The sequence below is a fragment of the Colletotrichum truncatum genome (genome assembly GCF_014235925.2).
Source record: "Colletotrichum truncatum strain CMES1059 chromosome Unknown Contig_0009, whole genome shotgun sequence".
NCBI lineage: Eukaryota > Fungi > Ascomycota > Sordariomycetes > Glomerellales > Glomerellaceae > Colletotrichum > Colletotrichum truncatum.
The window spans coordinates 1,760,727-1,783,978 of record NW_027222406.1 but is presented as its reverse complement, the minus strand read 5'-3'; the positions used below and the strand labels follow the sequence as shown (position 1 = coordinate 1,783,978).

The 23,252-nt window shown below is 53.1% G+C and overlaps 4 protein-coding genes across 4 annotated transcripts; 1 reads left to right on the top strand and 3 right to left on the bottom strand.

Moving 5' to 3' along the window:
* Positions 1-402: 402 nt before the first annotated feature.
* Positions 403-819, bottom strand: CTRU02_213005 (uncharacterized protein; the record flags this gene model as incomplete). Its single annotated transcript, XM_036721568.1, has 1 exon — positions 403-819. The coding sequence occupies one exon, from the start codon at positions 817-819 to the stop codon at positions 403-405; it is 417 nt and encodes a 138-aa protein (XP_036586737.1).
* A 2,479-nt stretch (positions 820-3,298) lies between these two features.
* Positions 3,299-4,956, bottom strand: CTRU02_213004 (aspartyl aminopeptidase (zinc I metalloprotease); the record flags this gene model as incomplete). The annotated part of the gene is made up of 2 exons (XM_036721567.1): positions 3,299-4,716; positions 4,773-4,956. 2 exons carry the CDS (start codon positions 4,954-4,956, stop codon positions 3,299-3,301), a joined length of 1,602 nt encoding a protein of 533 aa, XP_036586736.1.
* A 2,975-nt stretch (positions 4,957-7,931) lies between these two features.
* On the bottom strand, positions 7,932-8,166 carry CTRU02_213003 (uncharacterized protein; the record flags this gene model as incomplete). The annotated part of the gene is made up of 2 exons (XM_036721566.1): positions 7,932-8,035; positions 8,100-8,166. The coding sequence occupies 2 exons, from the start codon at positions 8,164-8,166 to the stop codon at positions 7,932-7,934; spliced, it is 171 nt and encodes a 56-aa protein (XP_036586735.1).
* Positions 8,167-18,152: 9,986 nt separating this feature from the next.
* CTRU02_213002 (uncharacterized protein) lies at positions 18,153-22,916 on the top strand (the record flags this gene model as incomplete). The annotated part of the gene is made up of 4 exons (XM_036721564.1): positions 18,153-18,334; positions 18,415-18,517; positions 18,591-21,479; positions 21,531-22,916. The coding sequence occupies 4 exons, from the start codon at positions 18,153-18,155 to the stop codon at positions 22,914-22,916; spliced, it is 4,560 nt and encodes a 1,519-aa protein (XP_036586733.1).
* Between the last annotated feature and the right edge of the window lie 336 nt (positions 22,917-23,252).

Here is a 23,252-nt window from a genome sequence, read left to right as displayed (position 1 = left end):
AGCTGCTGAGAACCCTAAAGGAGATCGGCACAGCTATTGTGGAATCCCTTAGCTGCTTCCACTGATCATCAGAACCTGTCTAATAAGTCAAGGCTCCCCTACGACGAAGTCTGTGCCAAAGGGGGAAAAAAAAGGAAGAAAAAGAAAGAAAGAAGCCTACAGGCACACGCCCCATTAGATCTAATTGTTCTGAATTCCTTTGTCTGCAAATTTGCTTGATAACGCTGTCTATGGTTCGCTACCAATTCCGAAAACACCCTCGTCCAAGATAAAGCAAGGTCCTCTGTTCTATGCCAAATTGCCAGCTGCCCTTACCGTTAGTGCCCCTTTACGAGGTACCGCAATTTCTCACGAAAGCTAAGACTGGCTTTGTCGTATTCTAGCTGTAGGGGCCCGTCTTTTTCACTTACGTTGTCGGGCGTAAAAGCGATAAACATCGCTGGGAGTCAGACCAAGTGTGCCCTCGAGGTAGCAGTCCATGTTGGCAAGCTTGTTGGACTCAAGAGGGCGAATGCCTTTGCCATTGGGAGAGGAGGATTGCGAATCCTGGCGCACCTGAGGCTGCTGAGTCTGAGAAGACACCTGCTGGCTGTTGCGCACCTGCAGCTGGGACTGGGGGCGAGACTGAGGCTGCTGGTCCTGACGAATCTGGCGCGTTCTCTCAGTGCAGTCGTGGCAAAGCTGGTCTTCAAGAAATGTGTGCTGGGACTTATGGCGAAGAAAGCAGTGGCTGTCCTTGGGGTAGACACACTTGGAACAGCGGTAAGTGACAGACTCCACATGGGAGCAAGCGTAGGTGTAGAAAACAACCTGGCACATTTTGGCGGTAATTTTGCTTTGAGTTAGCATAGTTAGCTTTCAGTTATTACGTCACCCTATCCGGGAAGAACAGAGTGAAGGGATTCAACATACTACTTGGTGTAATGCCGTTAACTAGTGAAAGTCCGTTGTAGATGTGGGTTAATTGATGTTGCGTGTGATATGTCTGTCGCTCTTGTAATTCCGTTGGCAGCGGTGCTCAAGACGAGATGGCGTGTTGTGATCTCTATGTGATCCTAATGTGAAACTCGTAGGAGGAAAAGTGCGGATATCAAGGTGTAACGTCGTGGTGAGATTTCAGCACGGGTTTCAGCAGCAGCACACGCAGATACCTTCAAGGTAAACGTGTGGTCAGGACACAGGTGTTCTTTCTCTCGAGGTTCAGTTTTGTATACCTGACCTTTATAGTTGGTTATTGATGTATGAGGGGTTATGTCAAAGACAGCGAGTCTTGGTGGTCGACTGAGGGAAACGCGGTGATACTGGCTACAGTCAGTGAGGATTCGAATTGTAAGGAAGATGGAAGTAGAACGGAAGTTAGCAGTTGGCTTGAGAGTGGTATTCGGGTGTTTTTCAGGAAACCCCGTTGAGGATAGATTGGGGTACTTGCCTCGTATTCGAGTCTGTGATGCAGATAGACTCGTTCTGGGAAAGTACAACTTGAGATGTTTACGGCCCGAAGTGGCGTGATTTGTCAAGTAGTTCTCGGTGAGCTTATGAATTCAAGTCTCGAGGCCTTGAGGTGGGATGTAAGAGTAGGGTGCTCAAGCCAACAAGAGCGATGTGTGACTGTGAAAGAAGTGATTGTTCTTAAGTTTGGCGAAAGAGCTGAGTTCAATCCCGTTTAATTGGGGGCAGGTTGTTGCCGGTAGACGTTAAGGGAAGGCGCCTCCAGATTTGCCCAGCTGTTACTTTCAACCTGCCAGTTCTTGAGTCCTGAATCCATACACTCAATCGAAAGTTGAGTAGAGTGTCAAATCGTGTAATGCTTGAATTTACGTGAAGAAGGGTCTGGCCGAGTCCGAAATGCTAATCAAGTCGCATTTTAGTTTGGTGGTGTGAGTAATGAAGAGAGAAAGTGTGGGAATCCGAAGCAGGTGCTACGAAGAGGATGTTAGAGAGGCTGAGAAGCAGTGTATACTCGCTATCCAGGGTGTCTAAATGAGCCAAAGAAGACTCGGGCGTGCCTTGGTGACAGAACCGGTGCTTGCCAATCTCGATTCAAATTGCAGGCGGCGAGTCGTGGGGCTGATAAGGCCGTGACGTGATTGTAGGCGAGGATGTGCGAGTGTGCCAACGAAAGAAGTCTGGCAGAGGTAGAGGAGAAAAGACGAGATATCGAGGCTAGTTGAAATCTAGGAGGAAACCGTCCATCGGGATTGGGGCGGCGAAATAGGTTGAAGGGGATGATCCTGCCTGAGCTCCGATAGAGGTTCCAGGTGAATGTGAAACAGAGAAGCCACGCCTAGAGGGGACTGCGTGGAAGTGAGTTACGACTACAACATTTGAAGGAGATCCAGGAAAGACGAAGCGCCTTGAGTGAAGCGAGCTTACGCTCGTACCTGAGAGCGGAAGGGTGAGGTAGGATGAAAGCCTGAGAGCATTAAATTGAGTATAATTAGCAGCAATAACCTCGGAGAAGATGGTAAAGCAGATAGACGGAAGCTTTTCTATCTATACATTTCCAATTCTGCGGGCGAGGGTCTTCTTATCTTCATTGCCCCTTGACACGGTAATACGTACTAGAAGTCCAGGTCATCAGATGATTTATGCTGTTGTATAGATCAAGGCTGTCTCGTCTTGGGGCTTCAAGCCACACCTTTTTGCCTTCCACTCGAAGATGCGTGCCACACATTCCAATATTGTATATAAACCCAAGAGGCCGCATTAAAGAAAAAGGAAACGGGAGCAAGTGGAGGTTGAGTGCAATGGCCATACCTCCATTCCCGCAATGGCCTATCGAATGTAACGACTCCTTTCCACATCAATTTCAGACTACGTTGAATATGTGTTTAGAACATAATGGATAAGCATCGGAGACAGCTACTTGGTTCCTTCGTCTGACTGAACTATCCACGTCGACAGCGATACTGATCAATAGCTCGATATATGAAAACTGATATGGTATTCTGTATCCGACTGAATTTCGTAGGATGAAATCGGTCAGTAGTTGAGCATTCGTAAAACATTCACACTCGCGTTTTCGCAAAATCATGAATGAATCGCTGCAGGTAATCCGAGATAGCTTCCGCGTAAGTACACATCAAAACGTAGGAAGGCCAGTCTCCTCACGTAAGTGCTAGGTCAACACCAGAATCTCAAATATATAAGAGAAATCTATTCACTCAGTCATCAGAACTCAAGTCAATAATCATGTTCAAATCGAGTGATATTCTCGCATGTACAACAACACGCCACGCCGCAACACAACCCCTACAACGCCGCTAATACTACACCTAAATGCTCATGACACAAACAATTAATCGACAAGGATCTTCTCCTCCAACTCGCCGAACCGCTCGTAGAAGCTCTCAAACAATTTAATGGCATGCTCGACATCGGCACTGCCACCTGTCTCACGGATGGAGTGCATGCTGAGCTGAGGGTTGCCCAGGTCCAATGTCCTGACGCCGAGCTTAGCGCTGAGCATGGGACCGATGGTGCTGCCGCAGGGAGAGTCGTTGCGGACGACGAACAGTTGCAGCGGCACGCCCGCGAGACGAGCGCACTCCTGCAGTAAGACAATACCGGGAGAGTTTGTGGCGTAGCGCTGGTTGGCGTTGACCTTGATGACGGTGCCGCCGTTCATGGCGGGCTGGTGGCTGGACTCGTACTTGCCGGCGTAATTGGGGTGTACCGAGTGCGCCATGTCGGCCGACACGAGGAAGGATCGCGAGAGGGTCTGCTCGTAGGCCGTGGACTCGTAGTCGCCGTCATGGGATACGGCAACGTATGAGCCGTCAGACGCCGTGTCGCGGCTGCCGGGCAGCGAAGCGAGGCGGCGCAACACGGCGGGGAGGAGGTTCGAGTTGGCGCCGTGGGCGGAGGTGGAGCCAATCTCCTCGTGGTCGAAGCAGGTAACCAGGCGGATAGTGGTCTCGTTGTCGAGGACGCTATCGTCGCGGACGGAGGCGATAAGGCCCTCAACTGAGCAGTACGTCATGTTGAGGTTGTCAAGGCGGGCGGAGAAGATAAACTCGTCGTTGAGGCCGCCCAGGCACGACTTCTGCACGTCGTAGAGGACGAGCTCAAAGTCAACAACAGCCTCGGGCTCGACCTCGGCGTGAGAGGCAATAACGTCTAGGATGTGGGGATGGTGGCGCTCTGTCATGGCCTTGAGGGGCTTGAAGTCCTCCTCGGAGTCATCAGTATCCTCAGGCTTGGCGACGCCCTTGTTCAGCTCCGCCGTGGCCAGGCCGGCGATGGGGAACAGCTCATTCTCCTTGTTGGGGTCGAAGCTGGAACTCCGGTCGAGGTGGATGGCCAGGGTTGGGATGCGCAGCAAGGGCTTGTCGACCTTGATCAGCTTCTGGACAAAGTTGCCGTCAGCGTCCTTGACAAGCACGCGACCGGCAATGCTGAGGTCGCGGTCGAACCAACTGTGCCAGATTCCACCACCGTAAGTCTCGACACCGATTTGCAGGAAACCGACGTTGTTCTTCTTGGAGACGGGCTTGATACGGAGGCAAGGGGAGTCAGTGTGGGCGCCGATCATGGCAACCGGGTTGCCGGGCTTCCACTTCTTGCCGATGGCGAATGCGACAATGGACGAGCCATTGCGAGTGAGGTAGTATTTGCCGCCGGGGCGGAGGGCGGAGTTCCAGGAGTCCCGCTCCTTGATCTTTGTGAAGCCGGCCTTCTCAAGGCGGGCAGCGGCGGTCGCGCAGGCGTGGTAGGCTGGAGGCGGAGGCGTTAGCTCAGACGGTAAAGCGGTACAAGGTAGATATTCTCACGGGTGGGCGAAGCGTTGACGAAATCGACAAAGTCGAGGGCGGCTTGAGGGGGGGCCATTGTGCGGGCTGTCGTGGAAAATCGAGCTCGAGGTTGGAGGGGTCGTAGCACGGTTATGGTGGCGATGGCGGGGTTGGCGTTTGGTCTGGGAATGCTTCGGCACAAGTAGGTTGTGACCGAGAGCATTTAGGGTTGGACAGAGAGAGACAGAAAGAGGAATGCTTGGTTACAAAGAGGGCAGCACGTCGCTATACTACACCGTCTATCTTTTCGTTTCCGGAGATTTCGTTTTGTCGAGGAAAGCAAGTGCGAATGTGGTCACGAGGAAAGCTTGTCCAGTATCGTTATCGCATGTCGTCAAAGGCAACCCGACGTTGATCCGGCGCCGACGCTGGGATTATCTACTTCACCTGCCGAAAAGGAAAGAACTGTGGAGAGAGCGCACCGGCTCTGGCGTTTGTTTGGGGGATAGGTATTGAGGGACAACCTTTCAGTACGTACCTACCTACTATTGCTGCCCTACCTTACCACCATCATTGAGTATCGGTACTCGGCCGTCTGAGCTAAGGTCGCCGCCGCCTTAAGGCAAGGCAAGGCAAGGTCCCTAGGGTACGTTGGGGGCAGGCAAATCAGCACCGATCATCTCACTAGGCGATTGACCAACGCCAGTGAAAGCAATACAATAAAAACAGAACCAAGTGTTCATGCCTGTCACGGGAAGGGTTCGTAAGAGACATCCATCCTCCCAACAGCCAGCAAGAAATCCACGCAGCGTCGTCGTCAACTTATGCAAACCAATTATCTCTCTCTCTCTTTATTTCTCCATTCCCTCCCTCGTCAATTTGTCCTCGGCTACTGAGGTCTCCCGTTGGTCAGGTACTTTTTCTCCCCCTAGTGTCCCGCCTGTAGAGGCCAGCACAAGACAAGGTATACTCATGAATGTGTGGCGGCAAAGTCGACAACACCCTTGTCGCCCTGGCGTTGCAGCACGACAGATACGGAATGACTCCCCTGCCATGTCTGCAGATCCCAGGGGGGTTCCTTGACGGCACCCACTTGCAGGCGCAGCCAAACCGACCAGCACCTTGCAGCAGAGACGACACCCAGTGGCACCCATCAACAAACTAAACTATCCACGCTCCATGTTATGGCCTGCCCACCTGGCCCTGCCTACCTCTTCTCTCCATCTCTCTACTCCGTAGTCTCTTGGAATAGGACCCGGGTTTATAGGCAGTCTCATCAGCAAAATGTTTTCAAGAAAATCATCCACTACTATGCTAAGTAAAGATACAAGACAACAACATATTGACAAACACCATTACCCGCCTTCAAAAATCAGATGCACACAGCAACATAGCACATGGTGAAACTGCCGTCCGCCCCCCCTCTCCCATTTCCCACGCAGCAGACTTGGGGCCACTCCGAGCTCCGTCCCGGTCCAAGAGCCAAGCTCATTGGCGTGAACTCCAAGGCGTTTTCCCCCCTTTGGATGCCCTGCAGGTGCTTGTCTGTGCAATCCCCACCTTCCATCACTGCGAGCAGCGACACGCTGAGCTCCTGTGGGTTCCCAAAGGCTGCCCAATCTCATCTCGTCAAGAACGAGAAGAAGGAAAAAAAAAAAAAAAAAGAGAGAGAGAGAGGGGAGATCTCTCTTCCTGTCAGGTAGCAGCTACCTGCTGCGTGTTAACGGCCCTGCTGGACCTCGCCCCCAACACACCAAGGAGGGAAGGGGGTGTTCGAACTGCAGACCCCCTCCACCGAACCATCTCTTCCGAACCGGAACATTCTCTCTCTCTCTCTCTCTCTCTCTCTCTCTTTGTCTCGCTCAGGAAACGAACCTCACGTGAACTCACCGTTAATGGCGACGATATGGTAAAGGTGGGAGAGATCTGCTGTTAACCTAGGACAGTGCAGTGACCGCAGCTACATGACCGCTAGTTGGCTGTGTTTTCCATCCGTGAGCCTTGTCTGTCGTAGATCCGCAGCTCGCCAGGTCGCCAGCACGTCCGTCAACCGCCGCTTGATGCCCTCCTATCCCTGTCGACGATAAAACTAGTGGGCAGGGGTCTTCCATGGTCGACGCGACCCCATTTGACAAGCTGCCGTTTTCCCACTGTGTACACTAGATACCAGGCTTCTTCAATAACAACTGGAGCTGCCAAGTAACACCCAGATTTCTCGTACTTCTAATTGGCATTAAACAACAATATTCGCTGACGGACTAACTGGCCAGTACTATGTACCGAGCGATTCTTGGACTGAGACCTATCCGCCAACGATGCGCATCGCAAGTCGGACGGAGGCTGAACACGGCTTGCCAACGCAGGTTTGGCGCTGGCGCGCGCACATTTGATGTGTCCAAGGTGTGGAGAAGAGCCGCGTTTGAGCTCTGTCACCTATTCTCATTCCTTCCAGAAAACGACTGCGCTTGAGAAGAGGAAGTTCCTCCGCATATCCCATAACAGGTCGCCAGTTACAAGTCTATCAGCAAGAGCTTGCATCATGCCAGATGTCAGACCCCCCCAAGTGACAGGCCTCTTGTCCCCGAAGATGGTTTGCACCCGCCCAGCGCACCTGCTCATGACTGTTTGCAGGTTGCTGTCCACCGGAACGGTCCACGAATTAGTTAATGGCGACTAGTAGTGTATGGCCAGCGAAGCCACCGTCTTTTATGGCCGGGCAGAAAAAGAGAGGAGGGAGAGACACCAACAAAATGAGACGAAGACCCCCAGGTGCCGCTTACCGAAATTCGAGCCAATCATTGAAGCCCGCCGCGCCATTCGGTCAGGGTCTGGCCTTGTTCACGAACGGACACAGTCCCAGAGACACGCAGACGCTTCCGTCACCTTCCACAGTGTGATCCTCAGGTATACCAGATAATCAAGTCCTGTCCCAAAAGTGCCCTGTGAGTGCCCGAAAGTTTTTGTTTTTTCTTTTTATAAATATGCTAGGTTTGGCAGATGTATTTGATCGAGTAAGTGCTATACGAGTGAAGTCGAGGGCGCATACTAGTAAAGCACAAGAAGGGCTTCTTATTTCTAGCCACGAAAATAACACATTGGTAGCCACCATAGAGGATTGAACCTGGAACCTGAGCATGGTTTTGACCCACACACAAGGGGAGCCCCCGGTCTTCCGGGTCGTCGATTTGGGTGCGACGATCAGACGTCGTTGACTGTGTCAACCGAGTTGCCGTCGGTTTGTACAGTCTTTTCTTTGTACTGGTCTTCAACTCTGGCGATGAGGCTTCGAGTCCAACTGCTGGCTGTTGTTATTGCTGTTATCCGTTGGATGTGCTTGGCTGAGAGAGGCGTCGAGAACTAACTAACTCCGTCCTTCGCTGTTAGGCGTCCAGTATGGGGTATTGGCAACATCTGATGTGGGTGACAGTTCCATGACGCCATTCCTTGCAAGTTCGACCTCTGCCAATTTGACCAAAGCCGAACTCACGCCATGATGCACTTCAATGAGGCCAGCAGGAGGTTGCAATTCCGTAAGGGAAGATCAGCTGCCATACTCACTTGGCAGCATTGCCATTGTTTGAATTTTCCATCGCCATGCTAACAGTATCCGTGTTCAGTACCTCCCACACTGGCGGGTCGAAACTTGAGAGATGGTGCTGCAACTTCATGGAGGGGCCAGCGAGATGTTGGCATTCCACCAGTACGCTTTAGATGCCTTCAAGGTCCTAGGCTGGAGGCGCCGTTTCGACCCTTGAAAGTGAGTTGTGGGCGAACAGAGGTAGGCTTGAATGCGTTAGCTGCATGACCCTCGCCCGTGCCGTTCAAGCGGGACGAAAGCCCAAACTCTAAAACCTGCGTGTGCTGCTTTCATCCGTCTTGAAATGTATATCTCAAGTCAAAGGCACTGCCACTAGAGTGCACGCCTGCATATGTGGAGGAGAGCACAGCGACCCTCCCAAGGCTCCAAGCACTCAACGGCACCTTTTGGGTCTCCGAGTCTCCAAGAAGAGAACGACAGGGGGAAACAAAAAATAAACAGGGAAAAAGAAAAAGGGAGACTCTTTCGAAGTAAGGGGTATTTTACGAGAAAGGCAACGGCTGGCCAAAGAGCAGGTTGCTCTACTCTTGGGCGTGTCGTGATGGCCTCGCGCGTCAATTTGGGTTGTCTTCCTCGCCCAGCCGGTTGCCTGTCAGTGGAGAGACATCGTCTCACAGTCGAACGCTCGTTAAAATGCAGGTACCAGCAGATCTGCCAGCGGTCTTTATGGGCGAACAATAACAACAACCGCACGATCCCCACGCGATCGTCCCTAACAAATTGGATACGAACGGCTCCAGCTGAGAGCTGTTTGTGTGCATGTCTTATATACCATGGCATTGTGAACTGACATGCCTGTGTTCAGGTGCCGTGCAGTCCCATATCTAGCCCGTTTCCCACCAAATGCTCAAAGATGGAGAGCACTGTGGTTCTTTGGATACTGTACCCCTGTCGCCCACTCGGCGTGTGGGAGCTGGGGCCGGTGTACGTGTACATACATGTCTTGGTGCTAAGGCGCCAGAACAGCGCAGATGCTATCTTTTTGGCTTCCACATATTTGCTTTTTCTGGAGACCTCCGAGAACCCTTTCTCGCTTTTGCTGGATTAGAGGAGAAGGAGGTTGTGGATGCAGAGCTCACAGTCAGGCTCGCATTGAGCGGTTTGCTGGACCAAATAGAACCATATCAATAATCAGTTGCTCGGCTGAGCCGACCAAAATCAAATGATCAAATGGATCCAGCCGGTGGTCACTCGAGACAGGGGGCAATGACACCCAACGCCCATCGACATGCAGCGATGGGACAAAGGGAACGGCCAACCACCCCCAAAGTTGCCAGGAACCACTTCGCTGTTTCTGTTGCTCACCTCTCGATGAGCGCGCAGGAATGGACACTAAGACTGGCAAAGGGGGCTCAGCTCCAGATCGTAGCCTTACGAGCAGAGATGATTGATTGCTGGACCGAAAATCTGGTTGACGGTGCTGCCGACCCATGCTGGGCTGAGAAACCAGCGAACGATGTAGCACCAACCACTGGGCAATGTGCTAGTGAGGCGATCGAGTTGGCCGAGACTAGCTGTGTGCCACACACACCCACGCCTGGGGTTTCCGCCCCTTGGAGCGTGGTTTGTTCACACCATCATCTACCTGGTAAGCGATAACCGGTAAAGGTGTTGCCAACTGGCGGTACCAAGGACTTATAAACACCCCCTTGTCACTTAATCCTTACTTGTGTGGTGACCTGACCGAGAGAACAGAAGATGTCAATCCAAGCTTGAGGACAGTTGGATGCGGGCGTTAGGAAACATGATTTAAACGCAAGCCTCGCAAGGTCGACAGCAGCAAACAGAAAGATCAAGTGAGATAAGCTGTGCTAAGGTTTCTAGCTTTTCAGGGGCCCTCGTTCGCGGTCATGGGCCATCCACATTTGAAACGGATGTGCTATTTTGGCGGCGAAGGTATGCGGCGAGCAGTGGGGCCTGCTGGGATAATCTGATGAAGCCCGTGTGCATGTGTGTGTGTGTTGTGTGTGCGTGTGTGCCTGATGTTTGTCTGCCCATCTTACCTCTCCCAGTCTCTTCCCGCCTCTGTCATTCGGCGTGGTGCGTTTTGGGCTTGCAGCGCCGCGAGCTGGTGCAAGGTGCGGCACGTCTGCGACACACATGCGGACTCGCAGAGGTGTGTGGGACGGAGTTAAGTACAACAGCAACAACCCAGCGCATTGGAGAGCAGGCAGAGCTAACGAAGCGGCGGTTGACTTTGCTTTTTGAGAACGGGTGGACGGCAAACAGAAAGAGCCCCAAGGATGGCCGATCTGCCATCGCATCATCTTGCAGCCCCCAGTGCTGACTCGTCGGCCGCTGCTACGGACGACTGTAATCCTTCAAGGTTTTTGAGTGCCCGTCTCTACATGATGACTTGCTGTCAGTTGAGTAGTGGGGACGGAGGGAAACAGATGAGAAGGTGGCAGCCATCACGCAAGTACCGAAAAGCCGCAGGCGCGCATACCTTGTCTCTGGGCGATGAGTTGGAGCGGTATCTTAGTCAGAGACTGCAGGGCCCAAATTCGGATCCGGCGTAGGTGGTAATCAGGATGAGCAACGTGCATCTTGACCTGGGCTGGAACGACACGAGTCTGGGACGTAACCTTAATGAGGAGGCGGTTCAGCCAGTGATGAGTGCTGTTCAACCGTCAGTCAAGATTAGACATTGAATCAAAAAAGGTGAAGAAGCTCCCACCACAGACAAAGGGTGAAAATAAACTAACAAATCATTATCTGAGTGCAAAGTCCCGAGCACTTGGCCCGACGTTGCCGCTTGGGACTGCTGGTGCTTCTGCTTCCCGGGATGCACTGGCAGTGATGATGCGCTGCAGAAAGGCAGGCAGAAGACAGGAAAAAAGGCAAAAAGTACGTGTGAGTATGTTTGCTGTGTGACTGACGGATGTGCGTATAAGGGCGTCTCTCCTCTCTTCGCTACCTGGAAAGCAGCAAAGTGATGTAATGAACACCAGCCCTTGGGAGCGAGGCAGCAGCTGAGCGGACCCTATTGATCATCCACATCAGTCACCAGCAGGGTCAGGCAAGTCCCGACAGGGACAGCGGCTCGACGTGATTGGATTGGACCAGGGGCGTGATCGAGTCAAAGGACGGGAGGGTGTGTGGCCAACTGAAAAAGGGAGCTACTTGGGCTAGCTGGAGATCCTCGCAGTCTGCAGCGACTGGCTTTTTGCGTCGGTTGTCTACTGTACCTTGGACGACTCGACGGGCACAAACCAATATGCAGACTGCGGTAACAAAAACATAACTGAAAAGGCAGGGTATCCTAACCGCAGTAGTTCAATGTATGGATTTTTCATAGATGGTGCCAGCGCAATGAAGAAGGGTTTGGGGAAAAAAAAAGGGTCTGTAGCTCCAAGAAACGGAATTGTCAGCCTGACCTTGAACAAAAGAAAGAGAAGGAAAGAAATAAAATAAAATCGGCAATTGCGTTGCCACTTGTTTCTTGAAAGTCCAACAACCATTTGCCAGTAGAAGAAGGAAGCAAGAGCCCTGGAACAACCGCAGAGTGGGAAATCGCGGGGGCAGATCTCATCCGTTTGACCTTCGACCTGCCACTGACACCATCCATCTCGTTTCCTTTTCAGTCGGAGCCGTTGGGTTGGCCCTGTGGGCGTCGACCAGCGAGTGGTCTTTGGGGCCCCCCATGGGCAATCTGCTCCGTGGCAGCAGCAGTAGCACCCGCCCTTACCTAAGACGGCATTTTGGGACGTGCTCTGGGCCAGAAAGGTACTTTGCTGGTTTGGGCGCAGAAGCTACTTTTTGCATCCAGCGACAAATCCGGGAGGAGTCCCTGTACGTGAATCAACGTGGCAAGCGCCGCCCGTCCCCAGCGTCCCAGTCGCACTTTCTGGGTCAGTTACTCCCACTTACAGTCCGAAATATACAATTGTTAGTCAAGGAAAGCCTTGGATGTGTCAAATCTGACCTTGTAACTTTGTTGTATGCATTTGCAATACCAAACCAAAAAGAACACCACATAAATAAAATAGGACCAGTCAATCGATGCTGCGAGTAAAAGAGAAAAAGAGAGAGGTCTGCAGGTAATGGCCTGCGCTGTGGCACAGCCCGAGTTCAGATGATGACCAGCGTTTCTTCCACCCTAAACGCCAAACGGCCGACCCTGCTCTGTCCTTCTTTTTCTGGCTGGCCCTTTTGCTGTTCGTTTTCGGTTAAAACCAAAGGAATGGACGGCCGCGTGCTTGGGCACACCAGTTATTCTGGTGCCTCTTGGCTGAGAGAAAGTATGGGCCAAGACTGGCGATGGCATAGACCCAGGTCTGGCCTGGCTGACTGAGAATTCGCCAAAGACACTTGATCTTCTACCACCGACTGCAGAGTGCAGAGCAGAGTGACCGTCTTGTAGGAGATATGGGCAGCCATGCTCGTGCTGTGCTTGGGAAGAGAATTTTAGCTTCAAGACAGACCAGGAAACGGCGTTTGGGTGTTGATATTTCGAGCAAAGTTGGTTTTTATTGTTTTTTTTGAAGCAGGACGAGGCGAGAGGGCGAGGCACACGCAATGTGTATAAAACGGCGAACATGAGTCGAACCGGGGTATCTCAAAAATGACCCGCTGCGCCATACCACGCCCCCAGCGTCCATCCGATCGGACCACCAGAGTTGGTGATAAGTGACGCTTCGGGTTTTTAAGAGCCCCCGTTGGGATGATACATGTTGAAGGCAACTTGCTTTCCTGTGTGTGCGATGCAGCTCTCAACGGTAGATGTTAACCACAATGTATGTTTGTGGCTGAGTGAGGGTGGGAGAGAAGTCGTAACCCAGAGACCTAGTAATGTCGGAGACAGGGGAGTTTGTAAAGCTAGTGGTATATACTAGTACGTATTCCACTTGATTTACTTCCCGCTCTTTGCCAGCCAACCATTGCCGAGTGAACCCTTCAGAAAACCAGGCCTGTCTCTGTGGTCTGGCTTTGCTTTGGAACTCGCAAGGTGCTTGTGCACCCGTGCGTGCCCTTGTTATCTTCCCTCCTTCCCGTATGTACTTCATCCCGTCTCACTATGAGATCCATATTGGGATGGATAAAGTGGATGAGTCTAATACCACAACGTCTGTTCGCCTTTTTCGCCTCTGCCTGCATCACTTGCCGTATACAACTTATCATCGCCTGTCTCTCGAAGTAAACTGCTACAGTTCTAGGCATTGACATAACGAACACGAGTTGTAAGCGGATACACCGCTAGGTCAGGTATCCGTACCACCGCCGCAGTCACTTGGCACCACTTCAAGTAGGCCGTCACGGCTTGATCATTAGCAGACTAGCGTCCATGTGAGAAATGGCGCTAGACAAGGGTCATCCCAGAACATTCTGTGTGGTGTACAGGGAAAGACAGCACCAGCTCATTGAGCCATGAGCATGAGCCTCCAGCTCCCCCCCTTCCCTCTTTGAGGTGAAGCGAAGCACCCTCCCCCAAATCCGCCGAAGTCCTCATGGCTGATGTGCATTCACTTAATTCTCAGACTGTGTGAGGTGCTATGCGCCATGGCCCGGTTTTGCACTTGGCTTTTGCCCTGTTGCGGACATTATGTGATGTTCTCTTTTTGCATGTTGAAGAGATTTCCCCCTCCTAATGCAAGGCTTTGATAATCCACATTTGCTGCTTTGCTTGCAACTCTTTTATAGCTGCAGCCAACAAATTGAACGAGATCGGAAAAGAAATAAGAGAGCGGCAAACCAGATGGAGATAAACGGGAAATTTATTGAAGCAGAATAAAGTAAATAAACAAGGCGTCTGCCAGAATGTGAATCGATAAGTGTATGAGCGGGAAGAACTCGCTCGGACTTGGGGACCGTGTTGCTGGGACTTCGGGACACTGGCGAGGGAAAAAGAAAGTGACGAAAAAGAACACTGAATCCACGAACAAAGAAGATGATTCAACTGGAATAGAAGCAAAAGAAAGCAAGAAGAATGAACGCTTCACTATCTGTTGTCGCTCGGAAAACGAGGCAGTATGAGGGGAAAAAAGAAGAAAAATAGACGTCTAACAACAAAACTCGCCCCAGAATCAACGGTAGGCCAAGCTAGAGGCCAGTGGACTGAGGACCAATGTCTTGCCATGGCTGGGCAAGAGAGACATTGGGTCAATGAGCGTATTGATGCCGTGGCGGATGAGTGGAGGAACAAGAAAAAAAAAAAGTACCGTACGACAATTGACTTCTGAAGACGCTGACATGCGTTGACCATGGAATGTTAAGGTCCAACCACACGGCAAGGCTTCGTTCATCGGTAGCTGGCCTGGGCTGTTGGTTGTCGAATGATATGGAAAGGAAGGCATTCGGCATTCGTCAACGGATTGCCCGGGACCATGTCCCTCCCGTTGGTCCCTGGTATCTGGTAAGGTTTTGCAAGGAGCCGTCGCGTGCTCTTATGTCCATACTTACTGGTCGTTACCGGTTGTCTTGTTGTGCTTTGCTCACAAGGCGATGTGAATCGCTGCCGATTGAGACGTGCGACCAAGGTTCTTGGGAAACGACCCAAGGGAGTGCCTACTCTACCACCTCTTGACGAGAAGTCAGCTTGGTCGGCCCATGTCAATGTATATGAACGATACAGGATTGGACAGTCAACCAATCTTCCTATGTTGAAAAAGTGGTCAAACAGTTTGCACATAGTTGATGTTTAATAACAATTCTGAATGTCCTCAGAGGTACTTGGCCTTGACCTCGGACTCCCTCACACACCCACCTGGGCCCGGTCGTGGGCTATGACCCTGGCCCTGGCGGCGTTGGCTCTCTCGGTCTGTCTCTCCCGTCAGGTTGGCATGGGTTGAATGAGGAGGTGAGGCAGCGATGCTCGCACACGGCCGCCACACCATGTTCTTTTTGTGCTCCTCGATGGCTACCATGGCATGATGGGTGCCTCGTTGTGAGTGATGAAGTTGATGACGGATTAGTGTTTGCTGACCTGTATTGCCTGACCTGGAAGATTGGCACATGGCTTAGACCAAGCGTGTATCCTGCTAGCATCTTACACATGAACAGACAGACCATATTGACCGCTTCCCTCACCGCTGTAACGATAGGCTGGTACATGGCAACTGCCGCCAAACCTCTGCATCCAGGGACAGGCTTCTTGGGACAGGGTCCTCGGCAAGGTACCATGATCACAGTGAGGTAAAGCAGACAGGGTGGACGGTATAGGTGACGAACTCTTTCGCTGCTTTCTTCCCAGGCATACCAGCAGGTACACTGACTGCTGGCGCCAGAGAGAAAAAAGATAGAGAGTCGAATCCCAATTGCAGGGTATGTATCCCCACATCCCTGACCGTGGTACGTATCCCATATCCCTACCCCTACCCCCCCTACCCCCTGCCCCTCGCTCCTTCCCCCCAATGCCCAAAGAGAGAGAGACAGAGAGAGAGGGTAAAAAAAAAGAAGCAAGGAAGGGAAATAGAGACCAACCGCTGCCCAAAAAGGGACCCCATTTCCCGCCAGGCGCACTGGGTGCCCACTTCAGCCCGCTCGCTGGCCCCTTCTCTTCGACGTCCCTTCCCTTTCCCTTCCGTTCTCTTTCTACACACTACTAGTGGTACACTAGCTTAGCGTTTGTACCTTTTTCCAACAAGCATCAAGTTTGGTATTCGGTTTCCAGTCTTGTGTCTGTATCCCAATCCTCATTCCTAATCCTCTGATCCCAGTCGCTTGGTGTCAGGCGCAATAAATGAGAACTTGGCCATAAGTTCGGATACGAATGCAGGACGTAATTGACAAAATGGAAACGAAAAGGGAGGAAAAGAGACACAGAGAGAAAGGATAGAAGTGTGTGGTGATATGCCACTTGAAAGGTGCGTAGGGCCTTGGGCGCTTCATCCACTCCACTACGATGCGCTGCCCGTACTCGGCCCATTTTCTATCCCCATGTCCAGTCTCACTTTTTGTCGCCCTGTATTTCACGGCGATGTTTGAGAGCTTCGTCTGAACATGTGTCCGGCTTTGACTTCTTCTTTCTATAGATCTGAATTTTTATTGCAAACACGATCTAGCAAAGCTGAAGTCAGAGAGAAGGTAAGTCCTGCATCTATTTAGCCTATCCGCCTTCTAATATAGAAGTACCTCCCTCCCTCTACGTTGTATGCATGAGTAGTAGTAGAGAGAGTGTGTGTCTTTCTCTTTCCCTCTCTGCCTTTCATCAGGTGGTACCTGCCGCACTACCGTGTCTGCCACTGCCCTCACCGGTGCCTGCCTCATCTTCTGGTGCTCCTGCTTTTCCTGCTTTGCCCTGTTCCGCTGCCTCCCACCTCCCACTTCTTCTCTATCGTCACACCCCCTGGTCAACCGTCCCATCCAATCCCCGCTTAGCTGCCTACCTCTTGTAGCACGCCCCTCTCCTCTCCACCGTGCATCTCGCCGCCCTGCAGGCCCAATCCTCTCTTCTCTCTCAGTCTTGCTTGCTTGCTAGTCTCTTGCTCCCCGTCACTCCCATCCACGTCCATCCATCCCATCCCATCCACACACTCATCACCTACGCCCTCTTCTTCCACATCGCTCTCGCCCTCTCCTCCCTCCCTCTCCCTCTCGCTACATCCCACTTCTTCCTTGGTTGGTGTGGTTCTCACTATCGACAGGCTCCCCTTTTCTTTCTTTCTGCTCTTTACCAAGATCTTTTCTGTTTGCTTGAACTGCTCGAGAAGGGGAAAAAAAGTCATCTCCATCATCAACATCTCTCGTTTCAGCCACCCTAGTCGACCACAGGCAGAAAAAAATAGGCTCCACGCTTAAAAAGCGCCAATCCTGAGCCCACCAGAACCTAAATCAACTGGCACTGATCCAGCAAAGCCCATCTCCAAAGGGCCCACCACGCCCAACGATCCTCGTCTTCTGCTGTACCCGTACCTTGCCCAGTGCTGTGCTCACCTCATTCACACGCACTCACCTTCATCTTCCATTCCGCCTCTTTTCTCCTCCTTCACCACCACCACCACCACCACCCTCCTCCACGCCGTTTCGGTCGTGTCCTGTCTTCGCCTTTTCGATCGTCTCTGGTCGACAGTCGGTATACTTCCGCCAGTCGACGTGCGCAACTGTTATTCTTTTAGTGTACAGCATCTTTTGGTGTTCCTCGCATTATACCGTTTTCGAAGACCTCCCCCCAGTTGGCTTTGTCTCGACCTGCGGCTGCCGACGACACCCACCCACCCTCTGGAATTCCCGCCGCCGCTCCAGGACGGACACACCCAAAACCACAACAACCCACCACCGACACTCACAATTCGTTGTGACCTCCCACTTTCTCCTTCCATCGTTCTTTCCGACTCGAGATCGACTGGTCCTCGCATCTTAATTTCACAACGAAACGTCGTCTTGGACCTCTCCGTCCACTCCACATAATCCCAACAACAAAAAACACGAGACGAGACTCACCGAACCACGTCTTCCCTCGCTCGCCTCATTCCAACGTTGTCCTGTCACTGGTACAATACGCAAACTGCCCTATTCTCGTGGCTTAACATTGCGAAAGTCTTGATTGCGGAAAAGCAGCTGCAACGACTTTTTGGGTCTACTGACTTACTTCGTCGTCACACCCAACTTTCGGTTAGCCTTTATGACTATCCCAGCAAGTCGCTAGGCACTCTGCAGGCAGTTGACGGCTCTCCGCCTCATTGTCCAAAAAATACTCCTCTTGCCTGCCTGGACTGTCCCTTCTCTTGAGCGACCACATCTTCCGACCTTACCCAAGCTTCCACTCCCGACAGCGGTCGCCATCTCGATAACCGCTCGACGGCCCACGGTTTACCTTCGATTAACCGCGACGACTCAGGAGCACTCGCCGCAGGGGACTTGTTCAAACCCTGTGGAAAGCGGCCATGGCCGCAAACATGCAGCACATGGCGGGAGCGGCGGGGATGATGCAGCAACAGCGTCCCCGACCCTCCCAGATTCAGTTGAACCAGTTTCTTTACCAGACCATGCTCGCCCAGCAGCAGCCACATTCCGGCTGGCAGGCTGGCGTCGCAATCCAGGAACGCATGATCAAGTGCCACAATCTGTACGTCCCGTCCCGCTTTTTGCACCTCGCTTGACCCCGACCCGCGTGCGCTACGAACTAACATGTCGTCACTTGCATAGCATTACCAACATTGGCCTTGCCGTTACGAACATCGATTTCATGAAGGCGGCTGAGGTCGGTGTCAACTTTGAGCGCGAAGCTTTTAACAAATCGGCAGACAAGGTAAGGTTCTGGAGCCGAGCCTTGCTCCGCTCCTTCCCACATTATAGAGTGTTAGTCTAACCCTTGGTCCCAGGCCCAATACGAGGCGCAAATGAGCAACAAAACAAACGAATTTTTCCGACGACGACAAGCGAACGAGCAAAACCTCAGCAGCAATCTTCAGGCGCAGGCGGCGGCCCAAGCCCAGCAGCAGCTAATGATGAACCAGAACGCGGCCATGCAAAACCAGATGGGTCGCGGAATGGGGCAGAACCCGCAGCAAGGTTTTCAGCATCTCCAGCACCAAATGCAAGCGTCGCAAATTCCTCAACAAGCCCAAATGGGTGTCAACATGGGCAACCAAGGCGGCCAGCCCATCGGTCCCAACCAGCAAATGTTCCAAATGCCAGGCGGACAGGCCAGGCCACAAAATGGTCTTCCAACTGACCCATCGAACCTGACGCAGGCCGACCAGCAGAAGGTGATGGAGCTCGCGCAAAAATTGGCCGCATCCTGCCCCGAGCCTCAAAAGAACCACTATCGCACCCTCGTCCAGACGCGCTTCGCCCAGCGCGCCCAGGAGTACACTGCCCAGGGCAAAGACCCCGTGCTTATTTGGTTCCAACACCAGGCCTTCCAGGGCCTCACCAAGAACATTGCGATGCAGAGGCAGCAGCGGCAACAGCAAGGTGGCATGCCTCCCAATATGAATCCGGCCCAGGCACAGGCCATGATGCAGGCTGGCCGAGGTCAGATGAATCCTGCCATGATGAATGCGGCCGGTATGCAGGGTGCAAACGGCGATTACGGACAGTTCAACACGATGGAGAGCATCATGAATCAGCAGAAAGCCGGCATACTAGCCCAAGAGCAAGGCCAGATGGTAGTCCCTGCCAGCACCGGCCCGGCTCGCAACGCGACGCCGCAGCCTATCGCTGGAGGACAAGGTCAAGCGATGCCCAATCAGAATGGACCGAACCAGACACCGCGTCCGCCTCAAGCACAGCAACAACTGAGCATGCAACAGGCCCAGCAGCTGAAGATGGAGCAACAGCAGTCGCAGCACGCGGCGCAGATGCGGGCACAGCAGCAGGCGAGGCAGTTACAAGGGCAGCCTAACGGTCTCGGCGGCGCACCCCCGTCTCAGAGTCCCGGAATGAATACATTGAACACGCCTATGCGTCGGCCTCCCAGTGCCATGAACCCCATGGACGGCCAAGGTGGGGCGCAACAGAATGGTCCTTTCGGCAACGCTCTCGACCCGCGCTTCAACCAGGGTAACCAACGACCCATGGCCAACGCGGGAAACATGAACATGAACAACAACCCGATTTTCCACAGCATGATGGCGAGCATGAATCCCGAACAGAGACAGGCGGTACACGGGCTCCCGCCCGACAAGCTACATGAAGTCATGGCCAAATGGCAGGAGCAACAGCGAAAGATGCAGATGAACGCTATGGCAAATCCCGGAAACAACCCGGGTCAGATGCAGGGTCGGCCGGGGCAACTTGGCTTCAACATGCCTGGCGCTGCTAATCAGTTCATGAACAGCATGATGCCGCAGCAAGCGCAGCCGGGCGCTCCCAACCCACAAGTCATCGCCCAGCAGCAGCAAATGCTGGCCCGTCTTAGGAACCAAGGAACGCCCCTTGCACCAGCGCACCAGGTGATGATGGATAGTATGGACCTTCCGCCGCCGGTGCTTGCGCAGGTTGGAAACCAGCTCCGTGCTCCCCCCGAAGTGCGCAAGTGGAAGGACCTCCGACAATGGCTATCTCAAAACCCTATCGCGGCGCACATTCAAACACAGCTCGAGAGGGTGCAGAGACAGCAATTCGCCCAGTATATGCAGAGGCAGATGGAAAGACGCAACCAACAGCAGGCACAACAACAGCAATCTCAGCAGCCCCAGCAATCTCAACAGCCTCCCCAGCAGCAACCACAACAGCAACAGCAGCAGCCTCCTCAGCAGCAGCCTCAGCCGCAACAACAGCAGCAACCGCAACAAGCCCAGCCTCAGCCCCAACCCCAGCAAAACGGCATACAGGCAGGCCAGCAGGTGCCTAACCAGGTTCAGGGGATGCCCTCTAACATGCCTCAAGTCCCTCCTCATCTTATCCAGGTGACTCCTCACGACATAATGAATGCCCGCAAGGCGAACCCTAAGATTGCTAGTCTTACGGATGATCAGCTTAGGGCATTCATCATCCAGATTAAGCAACGGCAGATGGCGGCCGCCATGCAGAAGGAGATGAACATGCGACAGGCCCAGGCACAGGCTGCGCAGAACATGCAGGGAGGACAGGCGCAGCCCAACCTACCTGTTTCTGCTCCTCAGCAGCAGCAGCCCCCCATGGTGCAACCCGGTGGTCCTCAGGCCAACCCTACCCCCACGCCTATGCAGGCAGCCCAGCCTGCTCCGCCGAAGCAGCAGAGCGCGACGCCAGACCCGAAGACCGTCGCCAATGCCGCTGGGCCAAGGAACAACAACCGTCCGGCACCAAACAACCAACAGCAACCCCCGAACCCGTCACCGGCGACCGCACAGAAGAGTCTCAAACGCCCTAGTACCGACGACGCCGTTGACGTTCCTCAAACAGCAACCCAACAGCCTCAAAGGCCTCAGGGACAGCCGATGCGTGTTCCAAACCTTACTCCTGAGCAGATCGCGAGTTTGACGCCAGAGCAAAAGGCCAAATACGAGCAAATGAAGAACCGTCAACAGGCTATGGCGGCAGCCAACTCTAGCATTGCGCCTACCGAAACCGACTTTGACAAGCTTCGGCGGATTGGTCAAGAAGAGCAGAGGCTCATGCAAGCTGAGCACATGCCGGATATCCAAATGTCCCCGGAGCAGCGACAGGAGACTGCCCAGAAGCTGATGAGGATTGTGGTTGATATGGGCAAAATTGGCAAGGCTTTGGGCCGTTGGTACGCGGCTACTCACGATGACGCACGCGCGAAGAGCTATTTCCGAGCCGTAAGCACACTTTTGATTTAATTCAAGGAGCGATTTACTGACACATCAAAGCGTCTCCGTATGATTAGGCAGTTCAACGACGGCGAAACCATGATGAACCCCAAACCGGTTTTCAGTGTTAGACCTGCTGAGATTGACGAGGCCCGCCGCCTGCTCGAGAGTATGGCGCGAGACTGCGCAAATCTCGGCAAGAAGGGTGCCGCGCCACCTCAACAAGGCGGCCAAGTTGCACCCAACCAGGCTGGTGCTGCTACACAGGGCGGGCAGCCTGCCCCTTTGAGTGCCGCGAACCTGGAGAAGCAGACACAGGCGCTAAACAAGATGCACAGCCGATCCAACAGCAAGAGCGGCGGCCCGCCTGCTGCACCGACAACTAGTCAACCTCCGTTCCCCTTCGGCGCGACGTCTCCACACGGGCAGCCCGCTTACATTGGTAAGCCTAAGGTAAATAGGGATAACCTTGCGCTCCCGCCGCCGCGGAAGAAGACCAAGACCGAGACGCCTCCGCAGCCCAACCAGGCCACGCCGTCACCTCAAATCAGCAAGTTCGGATCGCCCGAGCTTAAGAGACAGGTTGCGCCGGAACCCAAGGCACCGCCGAAACCGATGTTCTTGTGCCCGGAACCGGATTGTGAAATGGCAACAACTGGTCTCCCATCTGAGCAAGCACGACAGATTCACATCCAGGAGGAACATGTCAAACCTCTGGAGGACCCGATGAAGTTCATGCAGGAGAACCTGGCCCTTTCCCTCGGACTCGACATCAACGGCGAAGTGAAGGTAGAGTCGCAGACCGCACAGCCTATGGGACAGAACCCCTCCAAACAGGGACAGACTCCTGCAAGCAATTCTGGAGCGACACCCATGTCTCGAGACGCATCGATGCAACGTACAGGAAGCAAGATGGGAGGGAAACCTCAAGACAACAAATCTCTTGTGGGCAAGGCGGACGATACTCCGAAACTCGAAAACAAGCAGCCCGAAATGGCCGGCGCACCCCCGGCGCCTATGGATGCCTGGGCCAACACGATCGACCCGCAGAGTCTGTTCAACAATCTGGGCAAGTTTGAGCTTGGCGCCAACGGTGTCATTAGTGATATGGGTGTGTACCGGTCCCTCACTCCGAACGATACGCCCGAGTCGAGCAAAGACAGCGGATCATCGGAACCTAACAGCGACATTTCAGAAGGAGCCCACTTGGACATCGATCTCAACTGGCAGCCCGTCGATGTTGATTTACTACTCGACATGAACAACATCAACATGGACGGCCTCGACAACCTGCCTACTAGCGGAGGCGAGTTCGATGCGTTAATGCTCGAGGAGGCGATGCCGATGGAGCAGTTTCCCAATTGGGACGAAGTTACCAACAACTTCAACAAACCATTTCACTTCGACAACAGCTTATATTCGCTAGACGTATCGTCGTCGTCGTGAGGAAGGGCGGATGAAAGGTACATGGAGAAAACAGCACGATGCACTGGGCATTTGGGAGAGATTGTTGGTTGTTTTTGGATACCCCGGAGGAGATTCCAACGAATAATGACCAGCCGGTTCTTTGGACGGGCGGGGAAGGTTAGCATCAGGAAAAGCAAGGCCTCGGCGTTCCTTTGGCAGGCAGTGAGCTCGATGAGCTCGCAGTCTCTGGTGGTCTCTTTGCGAGCGATGATTTTATATGGATGCACAAAAGCCCTCTAGCGAGTGGCAAGGTGCTGGTTGGCATTGATTTTTGATTATTATTTCTGTCTAGTTTTAGGTTTTTGTTTCCCCCTT